Source organism: Eretmochelys imbricata, chromosome 8, assembly GCF_965152235.1.
Source record: "Eretmochelys imbricata isolate rEreImb1 chromosome 8, rEreImb1.hap1, whole genome shotgun sequence".
Taxonomy (NCBI): Eukaryota; Metazoa; Chordata; order Testudines; family Cheloniidae; genus Eretmochelys; species Eretmochelys imbricata.
In genome coordinates, this window is record NC_135579.1 from 18,148,795 (window position 1) to 18,173,785 (window position 24,991).

A 24,991-nucleotide genomic window follows, 5' to 3' on the forward strand; every position below is an offset into this window, starting at 1 on the left:
GAAAAGCAGCTGTCAAAGTTACAGCAGTCTTTGAATTCCTGCTGTTCTATACATAGTGTGCTACTTTCCAGAATTTACTGCTAATCAAATCTGGTGGAATTTTACAAAAATTCAACACAATGCCACTAAGCTCATCAGGAATTTCTGGCACTCCCCAGAGTGACTCACGATTACACGTCTGCGAGCAATAATCCAATTTTTTCTGCTGTGCATGAGACAGACAAGGAGTACTGAGCAGCTAACTGAGAGGAGAGCAGGAGCAATGCAGAAAATCTGAGATATATTTGGCTGTAACTTATACTCTCAAAATGACATACATGGCTGAATCCCCATAAATTCCATTAGCAGTAACAGAACTGGCATAGCTATAGCACTTTACATGGAGCGGATAATATACTCTCCATTAAATCAAGATCATCACAGAAGGTTTTAACTCACAGAGACTCAAACTCTAAACTTCAGCCTCAAAGTAGCACTTGCTACAAAAACAGTATTTTGTGTAAAAAAAATTCAAAGTAATGGAGCTTTGCTCCTTCAAGGCCACAGTCTAACAACTGCAGTTTCACAACTGTGAGGGCAAGTTCTTCCGACGCCTCAAGCTCTTTTGGCTAATGAAGGATTTTAAAAACAAAATTTCTGAAAGGCATGTAAGCTCTTAATCCAAGTAAAAAAGGCCTTGTATATTTGACACACACACTTAGGTACACTCACCGGTTCAAAAGGCAGGACCATTTCATCTTTAATTCCATACTTCCCTCTTAGTGCCTACAGAAGATGTTTAAAAAAAAAAGCAGCACACCATAAAACAGAGGGGTTTTTTTTAACCTATTTTTTCATTAATTCCATAAAAAAAGAACATCCTTCTGAATTAATAATAGATCATGCTCTCAGACATGCTGTCAACCCTATTTCCCCAGCACTCCTTGGGAATTAAGAAATTTGGGTTCAATCACAGAGTTTTGCCATCGATTTTCCTGCCATCCCTATGTGGCTCAATTTTCCCAATTATAAAATGGGGAAAATACTACTTCTGTACTGCATAGGGTGTTGTGAGGATAAATACATTAGCAGTTAGGTGCTCAGGTACCACACTACCTAGAAAATTCATATGTCTCGACTTTAAGCTCTTCAGGACCAGACTCACTTATTTCTGAAACACCTAGCACACTTTTGGTACTATATAATCAAATGGCTGCTATGTGGTTTATGTGAAATGAGTATAGTGGTCTCAACCTAGTAACCAATGGCCAAGTGACCACACCAGAGAAATCCCTCTTAACCCTGGTACTAATTTCCACCTTAACAGTCTTGTCAACCCCACCTATAGAATAATAAAAGTGATGAGGTTGTGGTACAAAATCATTTCCAAAGCCTGCAATAAAATGATACTGGAGATCAGAGTTTTTTAAATATTATTTATAAGTGGATTCCAAACTACAGTCTGCAACACTGTACATTTAAGTTTGCACATAAGTTTAGAGGCCACTCATGGAAGTTCCATCAATTAAAAAAAAAAGCGGTCCCCATTTTATTTGTCAATGTTCTTGCCACTCAGAACACTCAAAATGAATTGTGAGCAATACAGATCTGAATGAGAGGCTGACCTGTTTTTTCTTCAAATCTCTCAGTGCTGCAATATCATCAGGAGCATCAGATGGGACACTTGTGACCACTCCAGTGCCTTGCAAAAAATCAATCAGGTAACAAAAATCAATTAATATATATTATGAAACATGGAACTAACTAACAGGCTCATGCAAGAAAATGATGTTGTAATGTTACTTTTATCTTACCTTTATCTTCCTTAATTGTGAGCATAGGAAGAGCATAGATTACTTTGTAGGAAGTTAAAGGGGCAGAGAGTGCAGCTCCAAGAATCTCCTGTGCAAGAGAGGAATATTAGAACAAGGAGCACTGTTTTGGCCTGGCTCAGCAAGAACTTGCTAAGCTGATGTTCCTTTAAACTCAGCTGGCCTTCCCCACACAATACAAATAGATAAATAAATTAAAAGGCCATGACACAATACAAACTGCAGAAGCCCTTTTTCTGCAAAGTAACTAGATACCAGTCATATCGCTCTGTGGGACAGTATATGGACTGTTTTATTCATTAGTAGGAAATGAAGTACCAAATTTTGGAAGGAATTCAGAGAAGAGCAACAAAAATCATTAGAACTGGAGAACAGTACAGAGGATTATACCATTTTCCAGACACAAAACAATTTTGATAAAGGGGTGGTTGAGTCGGGAGAGACTGTCTCCAAAGAACTGAAAAAGGTAAACAGCAAGGAGAGAATGGAATGGTTTAGTGTGACACATTTAAGTGAAAGAGGGTTAAATCCTGAACATCAGGAAAAAACTTCCAGAGGACTATTAGACTGAAAAATAGTCTCCCAAAGGAAATGGAGGAAGGAACTCAGAAATTTATAGCTAAATTGAATGAAGGACTGGAAAAGCACTCATACTGTCAGGGCCATTCATGCATTGACAACGGGATGGAATAGGTGTTCTAGCAGTCTTCCCCACCTCCAATTTATATGGATTCTATATTCCACTTTCCGTCCTTCATGTGACTTAGTAACACAAAGGACATTGTCAGGAGATCCAGTGCATCAAGTTTTAGCAGGTAGCATTCTAGTTAGACAGTGAGGTAGAACGGCACACCCCATATTGCATTGTTATGTTGAATAAATGCCATTGGGTCAGCACTTTTAGTCAATGTTTGTGAAACTAAATATGCTGAACACCTGGCCCAAGCATTCTAAAGCATTAAAGATAGGGAGCAGTCAAAGGAAGCAGCTATTCTCACCCAGGGTGAACTGGGTATTTCAGTAGAGAATGGTCCTGGACTCATTTAACTCGTTCTAACTAACTATTATTTCCCTTCCATTCTTTGTAGTAAAAATAATGAGTCACTGCTTTACATACTGCAACACACATTACTTGTGTCATTAGTTCTCAAATACGATTGTGGCAGCACAAACACATTTGTCCATAGATTAAACAGCTGCAGTAGTCTGGTAATCTCCTCCCCATTCTTTAGTCACTTAACACTCACCAGAAAGCTACCAATATAGATTAAAGTGTCATCAAGTTTGTATGCCATAAGTAGGCAAAGCACAACTGCTGAAGGAGTCCATAACTTGGCCTATAAGCTGCAAGATGCTCACCTCTCCCATCAGCTCCTTGACGACAGGTACCACTCCGTTATCTTTTGTAAAGCCTTGGTAGGACATGTTCCTGGCAGCTCTTTGGGTGCAGATAAAAATATCCCCATTCACAGTCTCAAAGCCAATGTACTTCATATCTGGGCGAACCCAACAGTTAGTCTGTCCAAACATGGTCTCTGGTCTGAGAGTAGCTGCCACCAAGAAGATATTTTTTCCTTTAAGGCCACTAAAATAAGATAAAGCACATTAAAATAAGAAAACTCGAGTTATTACAGAGTCTAATTACTCACAAGCTAGACCTAGCCCTAAGAAAAGTTCTGTAAGGGATGAATCTGGATGGTCTATTAGGCTTTTTCACTTAGTCTAATACGGTAGAATTTTGTGAGTCTTTATTCAGATTCATGAATACACTGACTCAAGACAACAAACAAGACTTTCACAAGTTGGGTGCCCAACTTGAGACACTTTAAAGGAGCCCAATTTTCAAGTGATGGATGTGGAGCACTTTCTGAAAATCAGACCCCTTTAAGGAGTCTCCAGTCATCACTTTTGAAAAATCTTAGCCAAAGCACTTTTCTCTTCCCAGGAAAGGACACTATTGGCCAAGAGGAATAAAGAGCAGTAAACTGTCAATTAAGACACTAGGTGTGAAATTGAGTGCACACAGGGAGACATTCTGTCACGTACGAAAACAAATTTTGAAAGAGAAAGTAGTTAAGGACAGGTTTCAGAGTAACAGCCATGTTAGTCTGTATTCGCAAAAAGAAAAGGAGTACTTGTGGCACCTTAGAGACTAACCAATTTATTTGAGTTGTAGCTCACGAAAGCTTATGCTCAAATAAATTGGTTAGTCTCTACAGTGCCACAAGTACTCCTTTTCTTTTTAGTTAAGGACAGAGGTAAATGGTAATTGGGATAAAATACAACATAGTTTTACAAAAAGTAGATCATGCCAGACCAACCTGATCTCTTTGAGAAAATAACTGATTTTTTAGACAAAGGAAATGCAGTAGATCTAATCTACCTGGATTTCAGTAAGACATCTGATACAGTTCTACCTGGGAAAATATTAAATTGGAGAAAATGGGGATTAATGTGAGAATTAAAAGGTGGATAAAGAACTGGTTAAAGGGGAGACAACCACAAGTCATACTGAAAGGTGACCCATTAGGCAGGAGGGAAGTTATTAATGGAGTTTCTCAGGGATCGGTCTTGGGACCAATCTTATTTAACATTTTCATTTATGACCGCGGCACAAGAAGTGGGAGTGTGCTAATGAAATTTCCAGATGATACAAAGTTGGGAGTAGAACTGGACTATCTCACAAGATCTGAAGGATCTTGAAAACTGAAGTCATAGAAATGGGATGAAATTTAATAGTGCAAAGTGCAAGATCATGCACTTTGGGACTAACAATAAGAATTTTTTGCTATAAGCTGGGGACTTATCAGTTGGAAGTGACAGAGAAGGAGAAAGGTCTGGGTGTATCAGATGATCACAGCATGAGCATGAGACGCCAATTTGATGCAACCATGAAAAAGGCTAATGCTATCCTAGGATGCATCAGGCAAGATATTTCCAGTAGAGATAGGGAAGTATTATTGCCATTTTACAAGGCATTGGTGAGACCTCATCCAGAATACTGTGTGAAGTTCTGGTCTCCTGTGTTTAAGATGAATTAAACTGGAAAAGGTGCAGAGAAGGGCTACCAGGATGATCAGAGGAATGGAAAACCTACCTTACAAGAGGAGACTCAAAGAACTTTGCTTGTTTAGCCTAACCAAATGAATATTGAGGGAAGATATGATTGCTCTCTATAAATACATCAGAGGGATAAACACCAGAGATGGAGAGAAGTTATTTAAGTCAAGTGTCAATGTTGACATAAGAACAAATGGATATAAACTGGCCATCAACAAGTTTAGGCTTGAAATCAGATGAAGTGAAGTTCTGGAACAGACTTCCCAGGGTAGCAATGGGGGCAAAAAACCTAACTTGATTTAAGACTGAGCTTGATAGCTTTATTGAGGGAATAATACGATGATGCACATGCCATTGTAGGCAATCTGTGACTTACAGTAGCAAGTATACCCACCAGCCAGAGATGACATACTAGATGAGCAGGGCACTGAGTTAGAGAATTCTTTCCCAGGGGTCAAGTTGGTGGGTCTTGCCAACATGCTCACGGTTTAACTGACTGCCATATTTGGGGTTAGGAAGGAATTTTCCCCCAGGTCAGATTGGCAGAAACGCTGGTGGGTTTTCACTTTCTCTGCAGCATGGGGCAAAGGTCACTTGCTCGTTTAAACTAGAGTAAATGGTGGATTCTCTGTAACTTGAATTCTTTAAATTATGATTTGATAACTCCAGTAAGTCAGCTAAAGGTTGTGGGGTCCATTACAGGAATGGGTGGGTGAGGTTCTGTGGCCTGTGATTTGCAGGAAGTTGTACTAAATGATCACGATGGTCCCCAATGACCTTAAAATTTGAGTCTTTGGGAAGTGTATTTTAAATATTAATTACAGGAGAGAAAAAAAATCCAGGACTTGACAGGTGAATAATAAGAAGAAAAAAACAATATTGTACAATTATGTTTTACTGTAAGTTTCTGCACTTCACACTTTCTATTACCAATTTTAAATATTTATTAAAAACGGCTTTTCAGTTCAACTTAAAAGTTTTCCTGACCGACTTTTTTTTTTTAAAAGGAGACTGGATCCCTCCTGTAAATACATTTATAAAGGAGACTTGACGCCTTTCAGGAAAATACATTTTAGTCATATACAAGGTATTAGGCTCAATGCAGAGGTAACGGTTGAAATTCTGTGGTTTGTGTTATACAGGAGGTAACACTAGATGACCTAATGCTTCCTTCTGGCCTGAAAATCCATGAATCTGAGAGACCTACCTTAGCTTTGCAGGGTAAGGCTCCACCACCTTCATTTTTATTAACGTATATTCTTGAGGTCCAACACCCTAAGAATCACACACACAGACCAGTAGTCAATATAAAAGTCTACTCACGCAGCAAAAGTACCATTTCCCAAAAATCAATTCTACATTTTGTAGTAGCACAATTCAAATGCTATTTCAGAATCTTATATTGGAGTCCTTAAATAAACTAGACTTTCACTGATGTCAATGGGAGTTTAGCAGCATACAGACTGCAGGATAGAGTCCTATTTATTCCTACGGATCAAACACCTTACTCATTGAGGCTATAATATTACACCACTAAAGTAAATGAATTGGACTTCAGGGGGCATTGAATCATGCTCTTATGAAAGTCAGGACATCAGCTGCCAAATTATCACTCAGAGAAACCTGGCTAAAGTTAACACTATCTATTGCACGTGTCACAACAATTATATTTTCTAGAGACACCCAAGCTTGCCATGTATTAATAGCTTGAGATCAGATAAGTAAACATGAAAATATATTTAATAATCATTTTCAGCATAGAGCATACTTCATTATTTAAAAGTTACATATAATATACAAAGAACCTGTGTCAAATAAAATACCTTACCTCTCCAGTTTGTCTGTCATGATCCATGCAAGGTTGTCCATCTTTTGGAGAATAAATTGTATACCTAGGAAACACAGTAAATTATTATTTAGGGGTATGCATGGCAATCTACAGACAAGGAGGAAGGACAAGGTCCCTGGCACAAAGAACTTTGGGTGGGATTTTCAATAGCACTCAACTTGCCTAACTCTGCTATCATTAATGTCAGTGAGAGTCCTACCACTGATATAAATGGAAGCAAAGTTAGATAAATATTGAAAGCTTTTAAAAACCTCACCCACGAAGCCTAAGGACCCAACTGGACAGCTGGCCGAGCATAGTAGCCCCACTAACTTCAGTGGGACATGTGCATTCAGAGGACTTGCTTGGGTGAGTCTGTATAAATTACAAAATGATTATAACTAAGTCACAGAGACACATATTATACCCAACTTTTTAAAGCAGTGCATGGGGGAAAATTTACATTTTTTGCTAAGTTTGTAATAGTACAGACTTAGTAAATTAAAGAGAGCATGTTTACCGTTTCCCAAATTTAATTTTATTTCTTTCCTTCAGTGTTAAAAATTGCCACCGTACAAATGAGTCGTAATAAGGGTTAACATCAGTGGTAATGAAAGAACGTCTCCAATCCACCTGAAAAGATATGCAAGTAACAGGTAAGCAAATCCAGCCAAAGATTTCTGTGAACACTCACACACAGAACACTTGTTTCATCTCACTCATTTGCTATACTTATTCAACCCTACAAGGTACTACCTGCTCCATGAAATTAAAAAAAAAAAAAAAAACAACCCTTGATTGTTTGACACTTGTATGTATATACAAAGCCTATGCAGTTGATTGCATGTGGGTCTTTCAGAAAAGACCTTCAAAAGCCTGGGTTCTGTCTTCTGTGTGCTCTATGGCACTTTTTGGTAAGACCAGGGGAGTGGGGACATATTTCTCGGACGTCCTTTATGGATTCCCTTTCTCCTCTACATGTGTTTTGCACATGTTACCTACCTGGGGGCTATGCTACACCTAGAGGGCACTGCCTGTATATGGCATCGCATGTAAATGATCTGTAGCACCTTTCACCCCCAAATCTTCAAAGAAAAATAAGGTATGATTATATAAAAGTCACATCTTACACACACACAGTCCTTTATGGACAAGCAAACTTCCATCACTGAAGCTCAGGGAGATGGCATTTTTAAAAATAAATACAGAGAAATAACTGAGGGGGGTCTGTTCATTTATTCAAATAAGTTTTCTGATGGTGAAAAGGGCTAGATTAAAAAAATTAAAAATCCGACATCCTCTCTATCCACAGAACAGGTGCAGCCATGAGAAACAAAGTGGAATTTTCCCAACCAGTTAGAAAAACAGCGAATCAACTGTGACATGCAAGAGACTCCCTCGAGGGTTGTTGAGGCAGCTCTGTCTTCAATATACATTCTGTCCTTGGATTTTCTACAGAGACTTCCCAAAGGAGCCACATTAGTACTAATAACAATTCAATGCACAGACATGAGACAGCAAGAACTTTTGGCTATCAACCACCAGGGCAGGATCTGACCTAGCAGGAAGTCATGGATAGCAGAACAAAACCTATCAATTACTTGTACCACTATTGAGTCACTAGTAAGCCAGGGTCCTAAACATGAAGGAATTCCATCACTAGAGAGCAATTTGGCATTGACAGTTTCCTGTGTGATGTGGAAGTAACTGCAGGGATAATTTAGTATTTGACATATCTTCTGGGGCAATACACAGTGGGTTCTATTCCTGGGTTCTATTCCTGTCTTGCTATGTGACCTTCGGTGTATCAGGTAATCTTTGTGCATTAGCTGTAAAATTGAGATAATACTTACTGATCATACAAGAATATTGTGAAGCTTAATTAATGCTTTATAGCACTTTGGATGTTCCAATACTTACTGCACTGCCACTAATGTTAGGCAAACACATCAAGGGGAGAAGAGATCTCAACATTAATTTAGTAAAATCAGTAAGAGAATTCATGTTTGTAACAGCATTTTAGATTTTAAACATGTACCTTCAACCCCATGCTCTTCAGGTCCTGGAGAGCAAGGGGTGGGAAGTAATCAAGCCAATGCTCAGCCTCTGAAAACTTCACTATTTCTTCATCAGAGAGACCCAAAGACTTCATGATCCCCCACTGGTACTTGGAAGAGCCAGTCTTGGCAGCAGCTTTACTCTAAAAAGACAAGTAGAGTGAACAAAAGAACATCAAAGCATGTCTCACTGTTTCTTCTCCTGCAGGGAATCATTCAATCCTAACATAACATCTTCCAATCACTGAGATGCATACTAGTACTGCTATTTTGGCTGCCTCTCTCTAATTTAATAAGGATACACTGTGATGGGTGCTGGTATATACTCAAGGTCTGCCTCACATTCACATGTCTACTCTAGCATGCTGCAGCCAAGAGAATGAAGTTCAGATCAGTCCAAATACTTTCAGAGACCAGAGCATGCCGTGGGGCAGTTAGCAAGCACTGACTGGTACAGGCGAGGTCTTGGTCTAGTAAAGATACATTTGCAGGAAAAGGTTAAGTAGCTCTGCTTTAGATCCTTCTGATTGATTGATAATCTCTTCTGCTCCTATTTTGCTCTCATATGCTAGGGACAAATAGCTGGAAATTAAGATTGAAGATTGTGAAGAAACAAAACAAAATATTCGCTTGCCACCAGGGCAAATTAGGCTTTGTCTACACGACGCACCTTTTAGCGAGACGGTTGTGCCAGTTCTCCCGCCGACAAAAAATTTCCACCCCCAGCGAGCGGCAGCACCTTTGTTGGCAGGAGAGCGCTCCTGCAACAAAGCGTTGTTCACACCGGCGCTTTTTGTAGAGAAAACTTTTGTCTTTTTTTTTTTTTGGGGGGGGGGGGGGTTAACACCTCTGAACAACACAAATTGCCAGTGTAGACAAAGCCTTACGGAAGAGCTGTTTTACACACACACACACACACACACACACGGAGAAAACAGACTGTGTCCCAAATCCTTTGCTCACAAATTATCTAACAATTATCTAATGATTAATTATCATAAATTAATCTGTGTGGAACAAAATTTAACCCCCCCAAAATTTTAGTTTTCCCAGGCCCTAATATTTATTGTATCTTTCCAAATTCATAAATCTCTGTAACAGTTTGATAAACCACTTGTTTGAGTATGGTTGTACTTGACACATCTAGCCAGGGTTTGACTCTCTATTTAGCCCAGAGAGTCATCAGATAGCTAGAACGACCAATTAGGCCGTCTAATCCATCACACTGACAGAGCAGGATTGTTTCCTACAGTGTGTTTTCAAGTGCTTTGTCCAGTGTCCTTTTCAACATCCCAAGCGAGGGGGCAGACTCCATTTCCCTCAGACTACTGAAGAGTCTAAGCAAGTTCATCATTAGAGAAAGCTTGTATGTGTTAAAATAAGATTCTGAAGACCACATAATTAAAGCATCTTTTTAAAGCCAACATTAAAGCACCATGTTAAAGCGAAAAAATAGCTTTAACAAATGTACATTAAAAAGCTGTATGTTTACATTTCACGTTATATACGTTATGTACCCATATGTATCTATACAAATGCTTTCAGAAAGATTTGATACAAAACTTTACCTTTTTGCCTTTTGCCTTGTCTCTGATTACCACTTCCTCCTCTCTTCTAGCAGCCATTTCCTCCTCTTCCTCCTCCTCATCAGGGAACTCTGGTGGGCAGCCATATAATTCCATTTCTCTTTTCAGCTTATCTGCACATGCCTAAATAAAAAAAGACATTTGTAACCTATCAGAACTGCTCAGCGGCTAAGGCTGAAACAATGATCAGTGACTGATTTTTATATCAATTATTTATGTACTTGAAAGACTATTTGATAATATTTCTATCTCCCTTTCCACAGGAGCAATTTAAACCACTTCTGGAGACTCATGACAATTTGCAAGTGTCCTGGCTTGTAGTTCATTAATTCCCCCTAATTCACCACTAACCTGTCCATCTTTGACTACTGGCTAGGAATTGAAAAAATTCTCCTCCACTTCATATTTTAATTAGTGATGGAGATAGGAAAACAATTATCAGACCTCAGTCATAATCAGGATAGCTTATTAGCCATTAATCAATAAAAAAAATATTAGTCACTGCTCATTTTTATCATAGTCCTAGATGCATAAGCAATGTTGGCTATGCAGGTACAAAGACATAATTTTCTTGTAAGTTTTGCAGCTATGAAATAACTTTAGAACGGGGTAGGCAACCTATGGCACGCATGCCAAAGGCGGCACGCGAGCTGATTTTCAGTGGCACTCACACTGCCCGGGTCCTGGCTACCAGTCTGGGTGGCTCTGCATTTTAATTTAACTTTAAATGAAGCTTCTTAAACTTTTTTAAAACCTTATTTACTTTACATACAACAATAGTTTAGTTATATATTATAGACTTATAGAAAGAGACCTTCTCAAAACGTTTAAATATATTACTGGCACGCAAAACCTTAAATTACAGTGAATAAATGAAGACTCGGCACACCACTTCTGAAAGGTTGCTGACCCCTGCTTTAGAACATAGAAATAGATTATTAAAGGTCCAAGGTTTCCCAATTTGAGGCCCTCGTGCACTGGTAACATTGGATACACACAAATGACTCAGACTGTAAGATCTTTGAGGCAGTCATTCATTAGGTGTTTGTACATAATAAACCTGGTTGTGGCCTTTAGGTGCTATTGAAATATATATTTATATATATAAGGCATCAGAGCAGAGATGTACCTCTCCAGCTCCCTGTCTTCATACACTGGAGAATAACAGCAATCAATTCCATCTTATTCATGTCAGCTAGAATTATTCACTATAATCTAAAATATCATTCTCATCCTAGGAATTGTCCAAATCCAAGTACTGTGGATTGTCTGTACCTATTATGACAGGGGATGCCATACATCAGTGTGGGTGTGGAAAGGACGTAAATATGATCTGAACACTTTGGTTTGAGACAAGGGTGTTCATTTCCAGAAATGCCCACAAGAGATGCTTTTCCATTCAAATACAGCCATGCTTTCATACCGTACAAATCCTAAAAATTGACAGGTTTCATATCAAACTGCACCTATGCATTCTTCAAACAGTTCAATCAATACTTCGAATATGCAATGTAGGGCTAACTGAAAACTTCACTTAAATACAGAACTATGCTGAAGAGACCTTAGTAACTCAGAGCAGTCTTACCTTAATAGGCATGCCAGTACAATGCAGGCCAAATGGGAACAGGCAATTCTTTCCTTTTAGCCTTTGATACCCAACTGCAAACTACAGAAAGTTTAAAAAAAAGGCAACCATCAAAAATATGAAGCAATAACTGCAAAAAGCTATAGCAGGTGACTTGACACACTAAGTCCTTAACCTCTGACTCAGATTCATTTTGCAGTCAAAATTACTAAATATACACAAAGCAATGAATATTGTCTAATGATCTGAGTAAAAGAATAGAAGTTAGGAGTATATTCCCAGTTCTGCCACTGATTTGTTGTGCAATTCAATTTAGCAATTAATTCAGTCTCTATCTCAGGTTCCCCACCTGAAAAGTTAAATCAACACTTACCTATATGACAGGTCCCACAAGACTGGACTGACTGATGTTTGTAAAGCACTGAGTTTCCATGGATAAAAAGAATGCACAGCAGTATCATAAAAACTTTATATAAACTGTTGACTCCAAGACACAGTGCATTAGGAAGGTGAGCATGAACTTGAGTATAACACACATAGTACTTTCACAAAATAAGCAGTGAAATTCTATAAAATTATTCTAATGATATAAACTAATACTCTTCTTCACAAATATTTATATTAAGAAAGGAAAGGGAATAGCAGTTAGCCTTATAATGTTCCTTACAATTGGCACAGATCAACAAGAGGAAAAAACATAGTGTCAAGTAGATAACAATGAATATTACATTCATGAAAGACATGGTCTGTTCAGCCTGTATGAGTGCCAAAAAGACACTGCTAAACTGAAGGATCAAATGGTAGTTAAGATGTGATCTCAGAACTTCAGGGATAGAATTCATGTTGTGCACCATTATGAGAATTCCAGCTTTCCTCTTTCCCCTATTATGTATCATTCTTCTCTAGCCCAGGAAGTCACAAACATCGTACTTTGAAAAAATATTTCAGTTGTGATTACGGCAACTCTTATGCCATCCACGCTTCAAATCCAGTAGGATTTCAGCAGACACTACTATGAAAACCAGTATAACTAGAAATCATTGTTTTATACCATCTCTCTAGTTTTCGAATTTCAGAAAATAGCCTACTTTTGGATATGAACAGGTCTGTGCACAAACACATATGCACACAGATGGCAGATTTTGTGCATGCACAGCTGTTAGGATTTAAAAACACTTGGACGTGGGTGTTAGAGCTTGCATGAAAGAAAGATGCGTTGAGGTTTCTTTGGAAATCTCAGACCTTAATCTTCTAACTCCTTCAAGAAAGCAGCTGTTAAAAATCATGACGAATTTGAAATAGGAGTACAAAGAATACAAGACAGGATAATCAGAATGATCTGGCTTTAAGGTCCAACATCTCACAATCTGCTGGGATTATAAACATTTTACTTTTACTGGTTACTCTGGTGTCACCTTGTGTAAGGACCGAGACATTAAAATGCAGAGAAAACAGAAAACTTGGCATTTTAAGACTTTGTTATTACTAAGACAAGAGAATAATAAGTGAGGCACTCTGGTGGCTCAATAACATTTGCTCTGAAGAGGCATTAAAATAAAAAGCTATTAGGAAAGAGAAATTCTTACCTCACATTTAGATAAAGAAAACGTGTGTCCAAGGTGAAGGCGACCATTCATATATGGGTATGGAAAGGTGACAAAGTACTTCCCTTTACTGAGGAAGGATTAAAAAGATGTTTAAAACACCACCACAACTAACTTTTAAAAGTGAATTTCAGAATAAGAGACTAGCACCACTTATTTTAAATGAATGAATCTATTAAACAACTACGATAATGTAAGTGTCCCCAGTAACAACCTCTATTTGGTTATAAGCAAAATTTCTTCATAAATAAACTGAATACTATTCTAACAAAATAGCTGGTAACTAGACGCAGCATCTTCCAGTGGACAAAGAACCAAGAAACACTTGAGTTCTAACCCTGGTTATGCCAGTGACTTGATGTGTAGCCTTGGATAAGTCATTTACTTAACCTATCTATGCCTCAGTTTCCCCACCTGCAACAATGGCACTGACGCTCTTTACAGAGCATGGTGTATGAGCCGATGAGTTCTTTGATGGCTGCTAAGTCCGAACCGCAAGCGACTGTCTGGTCATACCCACGCGCTAGCAATGCTCTGAATCCGAGCAGCAGATCCTTTCCTTCTCTGAAATCGGTCATCACAAAGTTTGATCCAGTCCGCCTCGCTCTATCTACAAGCTGACTCCACCAACCAGCATCCTGCACTCCTTTCCCCAATCATTCACAGAGATTCCAAAGGATACTAAATCATCTTTGCAAGCATTCCGAAATCTGTGCAGCAGTCTGCCACGCTTTCTAGACCCTTCACAAGTTTCAGAGTACAACATGCTCTTTAGGATCATGTAATCCAGCATTCGCTTGACATGTCCAAGCCACCTGAGTCTTTTCTTACTAATCAACAGTCTCTAAGGTGCCACAAGTACTCCTTTTCTTTTATTGCAGGAAATGACATACCAGCACAATTTAACACTTCCACATTTGTCACCCTGTCTAGCCATCTTATTTGAAGAATTTTACGCAAGTATCGGATATGAAAACTATTTAGTCTTTTGGTAAGTTTAGCATAAGTTGTCCATGTTTCTGAGCCATATAGAAGAGTGGATAAAACATATGTCTCATAAATACAGATTTTCACTTTAGTTGACAATTTTTGTTCCAGGCTCTGTTTCGCAAAAGACCAAAGTCATGTTCTGCTGATATGTCTCCAGAGCTTATAGGTACAATTCAAATTGTTGGTTACAGTTAGAGCCCTACAAAATTCACGGCCATGAAAAATGCATCATGGACTGTGAAATCTGGTCTCCCCCCTATAAAATCTGGTCTTTTGTGTGCTTTTACCCTATACTAAACAGATGTCATGGGGGAGACCAGTGTTTCTCAAATTGGGGGTCCTGACCCAAAAGGCAGTTGGGGGGGGGGTTGCAGTATTGCCACCCATACTTCTGCACTGCCTTCAGAGCTGGACGGCCAGAGAGTGGCAGCTGTTAGCCAGGCACCCAGCTCTCAAAGCAGCACCCCACCAGCAGCAGCACAGAAGTAAGGGTGGCAATACCATACCACATGACCCTCACTTCTGCAAAGCTGCCTTCAGAGATGAGCGGCCGGAGAGTGGTGGCTGCTGACTGAGGGCCCAGCTCTGCAGGCAGCAGCTCAGAAGGGTGCCAATACCATACCATGACATCTTTACTTCTGCTCTGCTGCTGGCAGTGGCTTCTGCCTTCAGAGCTGGGCTCTTGGCCAGCAGCCGCCGCTCTCCAGCTCTAAAGGCAGCATTGCCAACAGTAGCAGTGCAGAAGTAAGGGTAGCAGTACCCCCTCTCCCCCACAAAAAAAAAAAAACCACAATACCCTTGTGCCCCCCCCCCCCCACACACACACACACACACACCTCCTTTTTGGGTCAGGACCTCTACATTTACAACACCATGAAATATCAGATTTAAATAGCTGAAATCATGAAATTTACAATTTTTAAAAATCCTTTGACTGTGAAATTGACCAAAATGGACCATGAATTTGGTAGGACCCTAGTTATAGTCTTTAGAGTTCTGACTATTCTGGGACTAAAGTAACAGGAAGGTGGTCTCTCACCTAACTCAGAAAGTATTGCATTCAGCAGGGGGAATTCTATAATTAGACCTCATCCTGGCATATAAAGCAGAATTGATCACAGAAGTAAAAATTAGTGGTTGCGTAGGTACAAGCAATCAATACTTGATTTTTTCTGTGCAAACAGAATAAAAGGCCAAACTAGTATTTTATATACTGGGTGCTTTAAAAAAGTCAGTTTCACAAAGCTGAAAACAATTATGAGCCAAATTGGCTGTGGGAAAGAATTTAAACACAAAAATATCAATGATAATTGGGAACCGTTTAAGAACATTTTACTGAATGCCCATGAAGCCACAGTCAAGACATAAGGCTACACAGGTTAAAAAACCAGGCTTAGAGGGGAAGTGAAAACAACTATACAAAAATAAAAAATACAACATATACCAAGTGGAAGAAATGGAGCACTGATAGCAACTAAAATGGATTAGAAACTAGGCATCGTAAAAATTTAATAAGGGAACCAAAAGGGCACAATGAAAAATGTATAGTCAGCAGAATTAAGGACAAAAAGAAGTTTTTCTAATTATATTAAGAACAATGGTATTGGTCCATTACCATATGGAAATGACAATTGTCAACAATAAAAAAGAAAAAGCAGATGTATTCAATAAATATTTCTGTTCTGTATTTGGAAAAAAGCCTGATGATGTAGTCATATCACTTTCCATTCCAACAATAACTCAGGAGCATGTTAAACAGCAGCTGTTAAAGTTAGAGATTTTTAAATCAGCATGTGCAGATAACTTGCATTCAAGTTTTAAGAGAGCTGGCTGAGGGGCTCTCTGGACTGTTAAATGTTCATTTTCAATAATTTTCAAATCGAGACTGGAATTTTTTAAACAGAAGTTAATTCAGGGAAGTCCTATGGCCTGTGTTATGCAGCAAGTCAGATTGTATGATCACAATGGTCCATTCTGGCCTTACAATCTATTAATGTGAATCTATGAAACCTTATATCTCATGGTAGCATTTAAGACTGATAGGGATGTTCCTGCTGTCAGTTTCTAGGACTGAATCCAGGAATGGCAGCAGAAGGCCCTCACTTTCATAACTCGCTCCCCCTGCTGATCTATCAGAGCTCAAGCTCAGTACAATGTAAGGCAGGGGCGGGCAAACTTTTTGGCCTCAGGGTCACGTCGGGTTTCCAAAATTGTATGGAGGGCCAGTTAGGGGAGGCTGTGTCTCCCCAAACAGCCAGGCGTGGCCGCCGCCTCCTATCCAACCCCCACTTCTTGCCCCCTGACGGCTCCCCCGGGACTCCAGTCCCACCCAACCCCCCTGTCCCCTGACGGCCCGCTCAGGACTCCTACCCCACCCACCACCCCCTGCCCCCTGCCTCCCCCAGACCCCTCCCACCCCAACTGCCCCCCCATCCAAACCCCCCTCTCATTCCTGACTTGCCCCCCAGGACCCCTGGCCCATCCAACCACCCCTTCTCCCTGTCCCCTGACCACCCCTGGAACTCCTGCCCCGACTGCCCCCCGCCAACCCATCTAACTCCCCCTCTCCTTCCTGACTGCCCGCCCCCCCGGGAGCCCTGCCCCATCCAATCCCCCTGTTCCCCGCTCTCTGACCGCCCCAATCACTCTCCACATCCCCGCCCCCTGACCACCACTCCCAACTCCCCTGCCCTCTATCCAACACCCCCGCTCCCTGCCCCCTTACCGTGCTGCCTGGAGCGCCGGTGGCTGGTGGCTCTACAGCCGCGCCGCCCAGAGCACCGGGTCAGGCCGCGGCTCTGCAACTGCGCTGCCCAGCTGCCCAGAGCGTTGCATCGGCGGCGCGGTGCACTGAGGCTGCAGGGGAGGGGGGACAGCAGGGGTGGGGCCGGGGGCTCGCCTCCCAAGCCAGGAGCTCAGGGGCTGGGCAGGAGGGTCCCACGGGCCGTAGTTTGCCCACCTCTGATGTAAGGCATACTCTATTTGGTGACTTGGTTGACTCCTAATTAGGCTATTCAAGGACAAGCTGTTTGCAGAGACCTTCCCAGCTGCACCAGTGACATGGAAACTCTGTTTTGGGGTAGTTCTAGCTCATTTCACCTACTTTAACTTTTACAACTAGTGCCAAGAGTTTAAAGCCATAGGACCTTAAACCCCAAAATAAACAGAACTGTATGCTAACTAGAAGTATAAACAGCTTCAATTTAGCAAGCAGATTTTACTCCATTTACGAATAGAATGATTGTATGTTACCATCGTGTCCCATGGAATTCCAGATCAAAGGATTTATTACTGTAAAATTGTCTATGGAGTGTTGACCTGTACCTTTCCTTTGCAGTCTGAAACTTTAAAACATTAGTAGTTCTGGGGATTTAAATCCATGACCTTTTGGGAAGATAACATCATGAATATTAAAGATAGTGGACTGCAGCTGCCCCATATATCCTCCTGAAATCTGAACAAGGAAAATAACCACACATGGTTTGTTGCACTAGTTCTCTTAGCATTCAGAGATTGTTTGCCCCTTTTGGGTAGCCAATTATCTGATTCAGGGAGTAGTTTTGCAGGAACTGCAGACTGCCCCATATTGAAATATGAAGACAAACAAATCTTTACCAGGACAACAAAGTATGGGAAGTTATCTCAGAAACACCCTCACTCACTGATCTTAGCAGCATCTGCTGCTACAAAGGAAATGGAAGAAATTTCTTTCAGCTCATTGGTATTTCAGCCAACATACATGCACCACTGCTTTACAAACTGTCAGCAACGGGGATTCCCACATAATGTAGAAACAGAAAAATATTTTGGATTACGTAAGAACAAAGTGGTTGGAAAATAGAAAAAAAACGAAGCGTTCGACCAAAAAAATTTTCCATCAAAGAAATTCCAACCAGCTCTATTTAGAAGCTTTCCCTCCCCACACAAAAATGTTACCTTGTCCGGCTCCCAATATCAGATGCGTTAACCTCAAACACTCGCGCATCATCCCACTTCCGCTGGATTTCTTTTTCAATTTTCTTCAGGAAGTCCACTTTTGCGGTCCCTTTCCGTTCCTATTCAAATGCAAGAGAAAAAAAATCTAGCCAGTTGGCCAACCATTTATCATATTTCTGCACTCATTATACCACAGAACAGTTCTGCATTCATTCTGTAACTGGACATTGGAACTGTATCTCACATTTCCAATCATCATTCTGGAGTACACAAAACTGTAGCACTCTGCCATCTATCAAAAAGTTTATGTCTCCTATTCTCCTAGGATTTTTTTTAAAAGGTTAAAACTCGTGTCACCTGGTTAAAATTCAGTGAATACTGTAAAATGTTTAGGACTCAGATAATTCTATACATCAGCAAAGCACAACTATAAATATTAACGAATCCTCAAACTCGCTACCTAAATGAAGTACCATTAACTTTTCTACCTCAGTTTCCACGATAGCAAATAAAGATGAGTGATTTGCATTAGGTTAGAACTCCTAAATTCCTAATGCACTGCCGTGTGCTCAGATAACTAAACCATGCTGCCCCCATATTAGCTCCAAGTAAGTTTTAGGAAGCCACTTGCAATTAAGCCTCCTGTCCTGGAGCCCTATTGCTAAATGATCTGTCTTTACTTCACAACTAAATTACCATGGACTTGTGCATTACAGAGTTCCCACCCCCAACATTAGGAAAAAAAACAAAGCAAACCATAAGTGGTTTGGTTCAATTTGTGCCCCTAAAGACTGAGGAGTTAGGAAGTTTAAAAATAAAAATACAGGTTGGTTTATTTTGCATAGGTTTAAAAGGATGGAGAGGCTCTCAGTACATAGTTTTTGGCAGAGTGTGTTGCTGCAGGAGTGATAAAGTACCAAGAGGCTATACTGCATGTTTTGCTATCACCAGCATGAATTCTAAAACATGAAAGCACCGGCACAAAGGGACCATTTGGACAATAAATTGTAACAGCTAATCCAAAACCACTTACGTTCTTTCCAAACTGATTCAAGTTGATCTCTATTTTATGCCACAGACAGGCATTAGCCCTTGCTGATTGATCTCACCAGCCTTGTACACCATAATTCTAACGTAACTTTGGTTTTCTATTGAATTTAAAATATTACTGCTCTTCACTGTTGCTCTGACCTCATGTTAATGAGTGACAATTCTTGAACACACTGTTCCCTGCCACCATAGTGCCTGAACAAGCTTCAGCATGTGGATATTGTGAGGAGTGATTGATCCACGTATGGCTGTACCCCTAAGATTTAATCATGTGATAAAACCAAAAATCTCAAAGGAAGTAATTAATACTCTTCTTCCAAGACAGAAGGCTTGATGTAGTCATCAGTAGCATACAAAGGGCCTTGCAAATGTGCCTCAAAGAAAGCCTGTTATAAGCACACCATGGCTGCAGTCAAGTAATGAGTTAGGTATTGGCAAACAGCTTGGATCTAGTGGGAAGTAGCACGAGTAGCGGTTAGAAAAAGGGACGACAAGTCATGCCTCTCTATTCCTATTTCTCTCAGTAACTCACTGTGTAACGCTGGACAAATCTCTAGACTTCACTGTGCTTCAATTTTCCCATACAGGAAATGGAAATAATACTTCCTAGAAGTGCAAGAGAGCAGAATCTGCTTGCATTATTGTATGTAAAGTATAAGATCTTTGGCTAAAAGGTTTTAATAAACTAAGTTGCATTATTTTATAAGCAACGAACATTGATACATTTTATAAATATATGCATATGCATATACTTCCCCTCGTGGGGGCTGACCCATGCCCTGCCCTCCCCCCAGAACATTCCTCTGCACCCCCTCTAGCGGGTGCACTCCACAGTTTGGGGACCTCTGAAATAAAAGGGTGCCTTTGAAAGGCACAGAATGACTATAAACCATACAAAAGGGATTACATAACCTGATGAAATGTTTCAAATCTACCCTATCTACTGACATCTTCTTGTTCTCCTATGCTTGATACAGAACTATCCCTATATTTGAGATTAAAATGGATACTCATAATCTCTTAACAATATTTTTCCACTGTCCATGCAACAGACAGTGATATCCCAAATATCGTATTAGTGTATGGACCTTACACCAGTGGTTCTTAACCAGAGGTCCAGGGCCAAGAGCAGGTTTCAGGGGGTCCACTGAGCAGGGCCAGTGTTCTACTCACTGGGCTCCAGGGCAGAAAGCTGAAGTCCCACTGCATAGGGCTGAAGCCCAGGGCCCTGAGTCCCTCCACCCGGGGTGAAGCCGAAGCCTGAGCAATGTAGCTTCGCAGGGGCCCCTGTGGCATGAGGCCCCAGGCGATTTGCCCTGGTTGCTACCCCTTCATGCCAGCATTGGCTTTTATACACAGAAAATCAGTTACTGTAGCACAGGTGGGCCATGCAGTTTTTACAGCATGTTGGGGGGCTGAGAATACTTGCCTTACACAATGAGAAAAGATAAACCAAGTTCTTATTTTTAAATTTTGTTATAAACATTTTTATAACTGCCAAAATTTAAGTCTAAGTAAACTTGCCTGCTCTTTCAAGGGAAAGTGCCAATTTTTACAGAAGCTGTCCTGCATTTTACAAGACATTGACTATAGTACTATACCAATCCTAGATAGCTTTGGGTACTGTTTCCAGCACCATGGCACAATTGTCACTACAATGTAAAACAAAAATCCTCTGGCAGGACAGCCTAAAAAGGAAGAACCCCTTAAATGCATGTGCCATATTGACAGGCCAAAGTCAAGCAACAGCATATATGCCATATGCTAGTTAAAGCACAGCACTAGGCGTCAACATAGCTTCTTTCCCAAGCTCTGCTACCATCCCACTCTGTAACCTTGGGCAATTCACTTAACCTTTCAGTGCCCCAGCTTCCCCTTTCCTAAAAGAGAGAGAACAACAGCTTCACAAGGCCTTGTGAAGTTCAGTGAATCAATGGTAGAAAATTGTTTTGAGATCCTTTGACAGAAGGCATGACAAGAAATGGAGCATGCCACAGGCCCCTGATGGATAAAGAGACTGTATGGACCTCTATGGCTATCCCCATACAGAGCGCAGTCTGCTATCTTAAAGAAAAGGAGTACTTGTGGCAATTTAGAGACTAACAAATTTATTTGAGCATAAGCTTTCGTGAGCTACAGCTCACTTCTTCGGATGCATGTAGTGGAAAATACAGTGGGGAGATTTTATATACACAGAGACAATGAAACAATGGGTGTTACCATACATACTGTAACGAGAGTGATCAGGTAAGGTGAGCTATTACCAGCAGGAGAGCAGCGGGGGGTGGAACCTATTGTAGCACTAATCAAGGTGAGCCATTTCCAGCAGTTGACAAGAACATGTGAGGAACAGTGTGGGGGGGAATAAACATGGGAAATAGTTTTACTTTGTGTAATGACACATCCACTCCCAGTCTTTATTCATGCCTAAGTTAAATGTATCCAGTTTGCAAATTAATTCCAATTCAGCAGTCTCTCATTCGAGTCTGTTTTTGAAGTTTTTTTGTTGAAGAACTGCCACTTTTAGGTTTGTAATCGAGTGACCAAAGAGATTGAAGTGTTCTCCGACTGGTTTTTGAATGTCATAATTCTTGACATCTGATTTGTGTACAGACAGCCCCCCAACCTGAAGCAAATACTCACCAGCAACCACACACCACACAACAGAACCACTAACCCAGGAACCTATCCTTGCAACAAAGCCCATTGCCAACTGTGTCCACATATCTATTCAGGGGACACCATCATAGGGCCTAATCACATCAGCCACATTTTCAGAAGCTCGTTCACCTGCACATATACCAATGTGATGATATATGCCATCATGTGCCAGCAATGCCCCTCTGCCATGTACATTGGCCAAACTGGACACTCTCTACATAAAAGAATAAATGGACACAAATCAGATGTCAAGAATTATAACATTCAAAACCCAGTCGGAGAACACTTCAATCTCTTTGGTCACTCGCTTACAGACCTAAAAGTGGCAGGTTCTTCAACAAAAAAACTTCAAAAACAGACTCCAATGAGAGACTGCTGAATTAGAATTAATTTGCAAACTGGATACAATTAACTTAGCCTTGAATAAAGACTGGGAGTAGATGTGTCATTACACAAAGTAAAACTATTTCCCACTTTTATTCCCCCCCCCCCCCCCGGCCCGGTTCCTCACAAATTCTTGTCAACTGCTGGAAATGGCCCACCTTGATTATCACTACAGAAGGTGCCCACCCCGCACCGCTCTCCTGCTGGTAATAGCTCACCTTACCTGATCACTCTCGTTACAGTCTGTATGGTAACACTCATTGTTTCATGTTCTCCGTGTATATAAATCTCCCCACTGCATTTTCCACTGAATGCATCCGATGAAGGGAGCTGTAGCTCACGAAAGCTTATGCTCAAATAAATTGGTTAGTCTCTAAGGTGCCACAAGTCCTCCTTTTCTTTTTGCGGATACAAATTAACAAGACTGCTACTCTGAAACCTGCTGTCAGAGTTACCCGCTATGGGGAGTCCACAGCCCCAGCCCTTCTCCCTGTGAGACAATGCACATCCCCAGCCTCTCGCCCTGTGGACAATGCACATACACCCCCAACCTTTCGCTCTCTCACCAGTTGCCCGTGGTGCCCCCGGGACACAGCCCCATACTCACCATCATCCTATCCTTTGCGACTCCCCAGCTGGCCTCCGCAGCCTTCTCCACGCTGTACCAGCTGCCAGCCGCACTCCTCCAAGCACAAGGCCAGAGCGCTACCGCAAGGTCTCCCGGGAAATGTAGTTCTCCACGCTGCCAATCTAATGCTGAAGGAGCTGCTGGAAGACTACAGGTCCCAGATATCGTCGCGCCGACGGAAGCACGGCTCGCTGACGTGTAGCTCCCAGAGGCCTCGCAGTGGTACTACAAGTCCCATCATGCCCATCATTGGGCTATACCAACCCGCAAAGATAGGGGAGTATCAAGTTACCCCTCCTTAGTGCTTGGGCCTAGGGGAAAGGGTACAACTGGGGTTCCTGTTGCCCCTTGCCTTTATTTTGGCCATTTTTAGTGATTGCCTGAGCCTGGACTCTCGCTTAGTGAATTTAGTGTCCAGCCCAGCAGAGGGGTCAGTGTCTGCACCAAGGGCCCCTTGCTCTTGGGCACTGAGCAGCTAACCGCACGTGTGAACAAATTGGAGGCAGTCCAGAGGAGAAGCTGTGTTCCCTCTCATTTTCCCATGCATGTGTGGAATGAATTTTGTTGTGTGCACCGATATGGAGGTGATGTGTGACACAGCACTTCCATAACGATGCACATAACAAAATTCATGTGGCAGGAGTGGGGCCGAGGGGTTTGGAGTGTGGGAGGGGGCTCAGGGCTGGGGCAGAAGGTTGGGGTCTGGTCTCCGGCTGGGGGTGTAGGTTCTGGGGTGGGGCCGGGGGTGAGGGGTTTGGGGTGTAGACTGCCCTGGACCTACAGTGGGGAGAGAGGACTCCCCCCAGCTCTCTCTCCCTGCAGCAGGTGAGGTAAGGTGAGGTGCCTCTCCCCCAGCCGTGGCAGGTCCGGGGCTGGGTTGGGTGTAGGTTGGGGTCGGGGCAAGGGCGCCTCTCCCCCAGCCGCAGCAGAGGGAGAGGCATCTATCCCTGCCACAGCCCTGAGTGTCTGTGCAGTGCTTCTGGGTTGAGATCCCAATGCCTGATGGGGCAAAAAACATTGTTGCAGGTGGTTCTGGGTACATGTTGTCAGGCCCTCCCTCTGTGAAAGCAACGGCAGACAATCATTTCGCGCCTTTTTTCCTGAACTACCTGTGCAGACGCCATACCACAGCAAGCATGGAGCCCGCTCAGCTCACTGTCACCGTATGTCTCCTGAGTGCTGGCAGACGTGGTACTGCATTGCTACACAGCAGCAGCAACCCATTGCCTTGTGGCAACAGACTGTGCAGTAGGCCTGAAAACCATCCCATCATGTCCGAGGTGCTTCTGGCCACCTCGGTAAGGTTGGTCAGGAGTGCCTGGGCAGACATGGGTGCAGGGACTAAATTAGGAGTGACTCGACCAGATCATTCTCTTTAGTCCTGCAGGCAGTCCTATTGTACCATCTTATGGTGAGCAGGCAGGAGATGAGGATGGCTAGCAGTCCTATTGCACCATCTTCTGCTGAGCAGTCAGGAGATGTGGATGGCTTGCAGTCCTACTGCACCATCTGCTGCCAGCCAAAGATGTAAAAGATCGATGAAGTGGATCAATACCAGAAATAGCCCAGATTTGTTTTGTATTCATTCCCCCTCACCCCACCCCGTCTCCCTTCCTCTGTGAATCAACGGCCGACAGTTGTTTTGGTGAGGTCTGTCAGGGGCACCTTGAAAACTTTAATAGAGATTCAGTCCTGCCTGAAATACCAGAGGGAGGGATAGCTTAGTGGGTTGAGCATTTGGCTTGCTAAACCCAGGATTTTGAGTTCAATCCTTGAGGGGGCCATTCTGTGTGACAGTTCTTTTTGTTTCT

The 24,991-nt window shown here is 41.7% G+C and overlaps 1 protein-coding gene across 2 annotated transcripts in view; it reads right to left on the reverse strand.

The window, feature by feature from the left end:
- The window catches only part of LARS1 (leucyl-tRNA synthetase 1), a 55,730-nt gene extending 32,448 nt beyond the window's left edge, over window positions 1-23,282 (reverse strand). The window contains exons 1-13 of one of the 2 annotated variants that reach the window (XR_013346824.1): window positions 23,160-23,259; window positions 18,458-18,576; window positions 13,514-13,601; window positions 11,928-12,008; window positions 10,325-10,465; window positions 8,738-8,899; window positions 7,220-7,332; window positions 6,700-6,763; window positions 6,079-6,146; window positions 3,171-3,396; window positions 1,794-1,881; window positions 1,605-1,681; window positions 712-765 (exon numbers count right to left, since the gene is read on the reverse strand). Coding sequence is in view for 1 of the 2 variants with exons in the window: in XM_077823744.1 (XP_077679870.1) it covers window positions 712-765; window positions 1,605-1,681; window positions 1,794-1,881; window positions 3,171-3,396; window positions 6,079-6,146; window positions 6,700-6,763; window positions 7,220-7,332; window positions 8,738-8,899; window positions 10,325-10,465; window positions 11,928-12,008; window positions 13,514-13,601; window positions 18,458-18,576; window positions 23,160-23,165 (1,287 nt within the window). In the remaining variant the exon portion in view is untranslated. Of the gene's footprint in view, window positions 1-711; window positions 766-1,604; window positions 1,682-1,793; window positions 1,882-3,170; window positions 3,397-6,078; window positions 6,147-6,699; window positions 6,764-7,219; window positions 7,333-8,737; window positions 8,900-10,324; window positions 10,466-11,927; window positions 12,009-13,513; window positions 13,602-18,457; window positions 18,577-23,159 lie in introns of both variants that reach the window. The other variant, XM_077823744.1, reaches the window with a different exon arrangement.
- Between the last annotated feature and the right edge of the window lie 1,709 nt (window positions 23,283-24,991).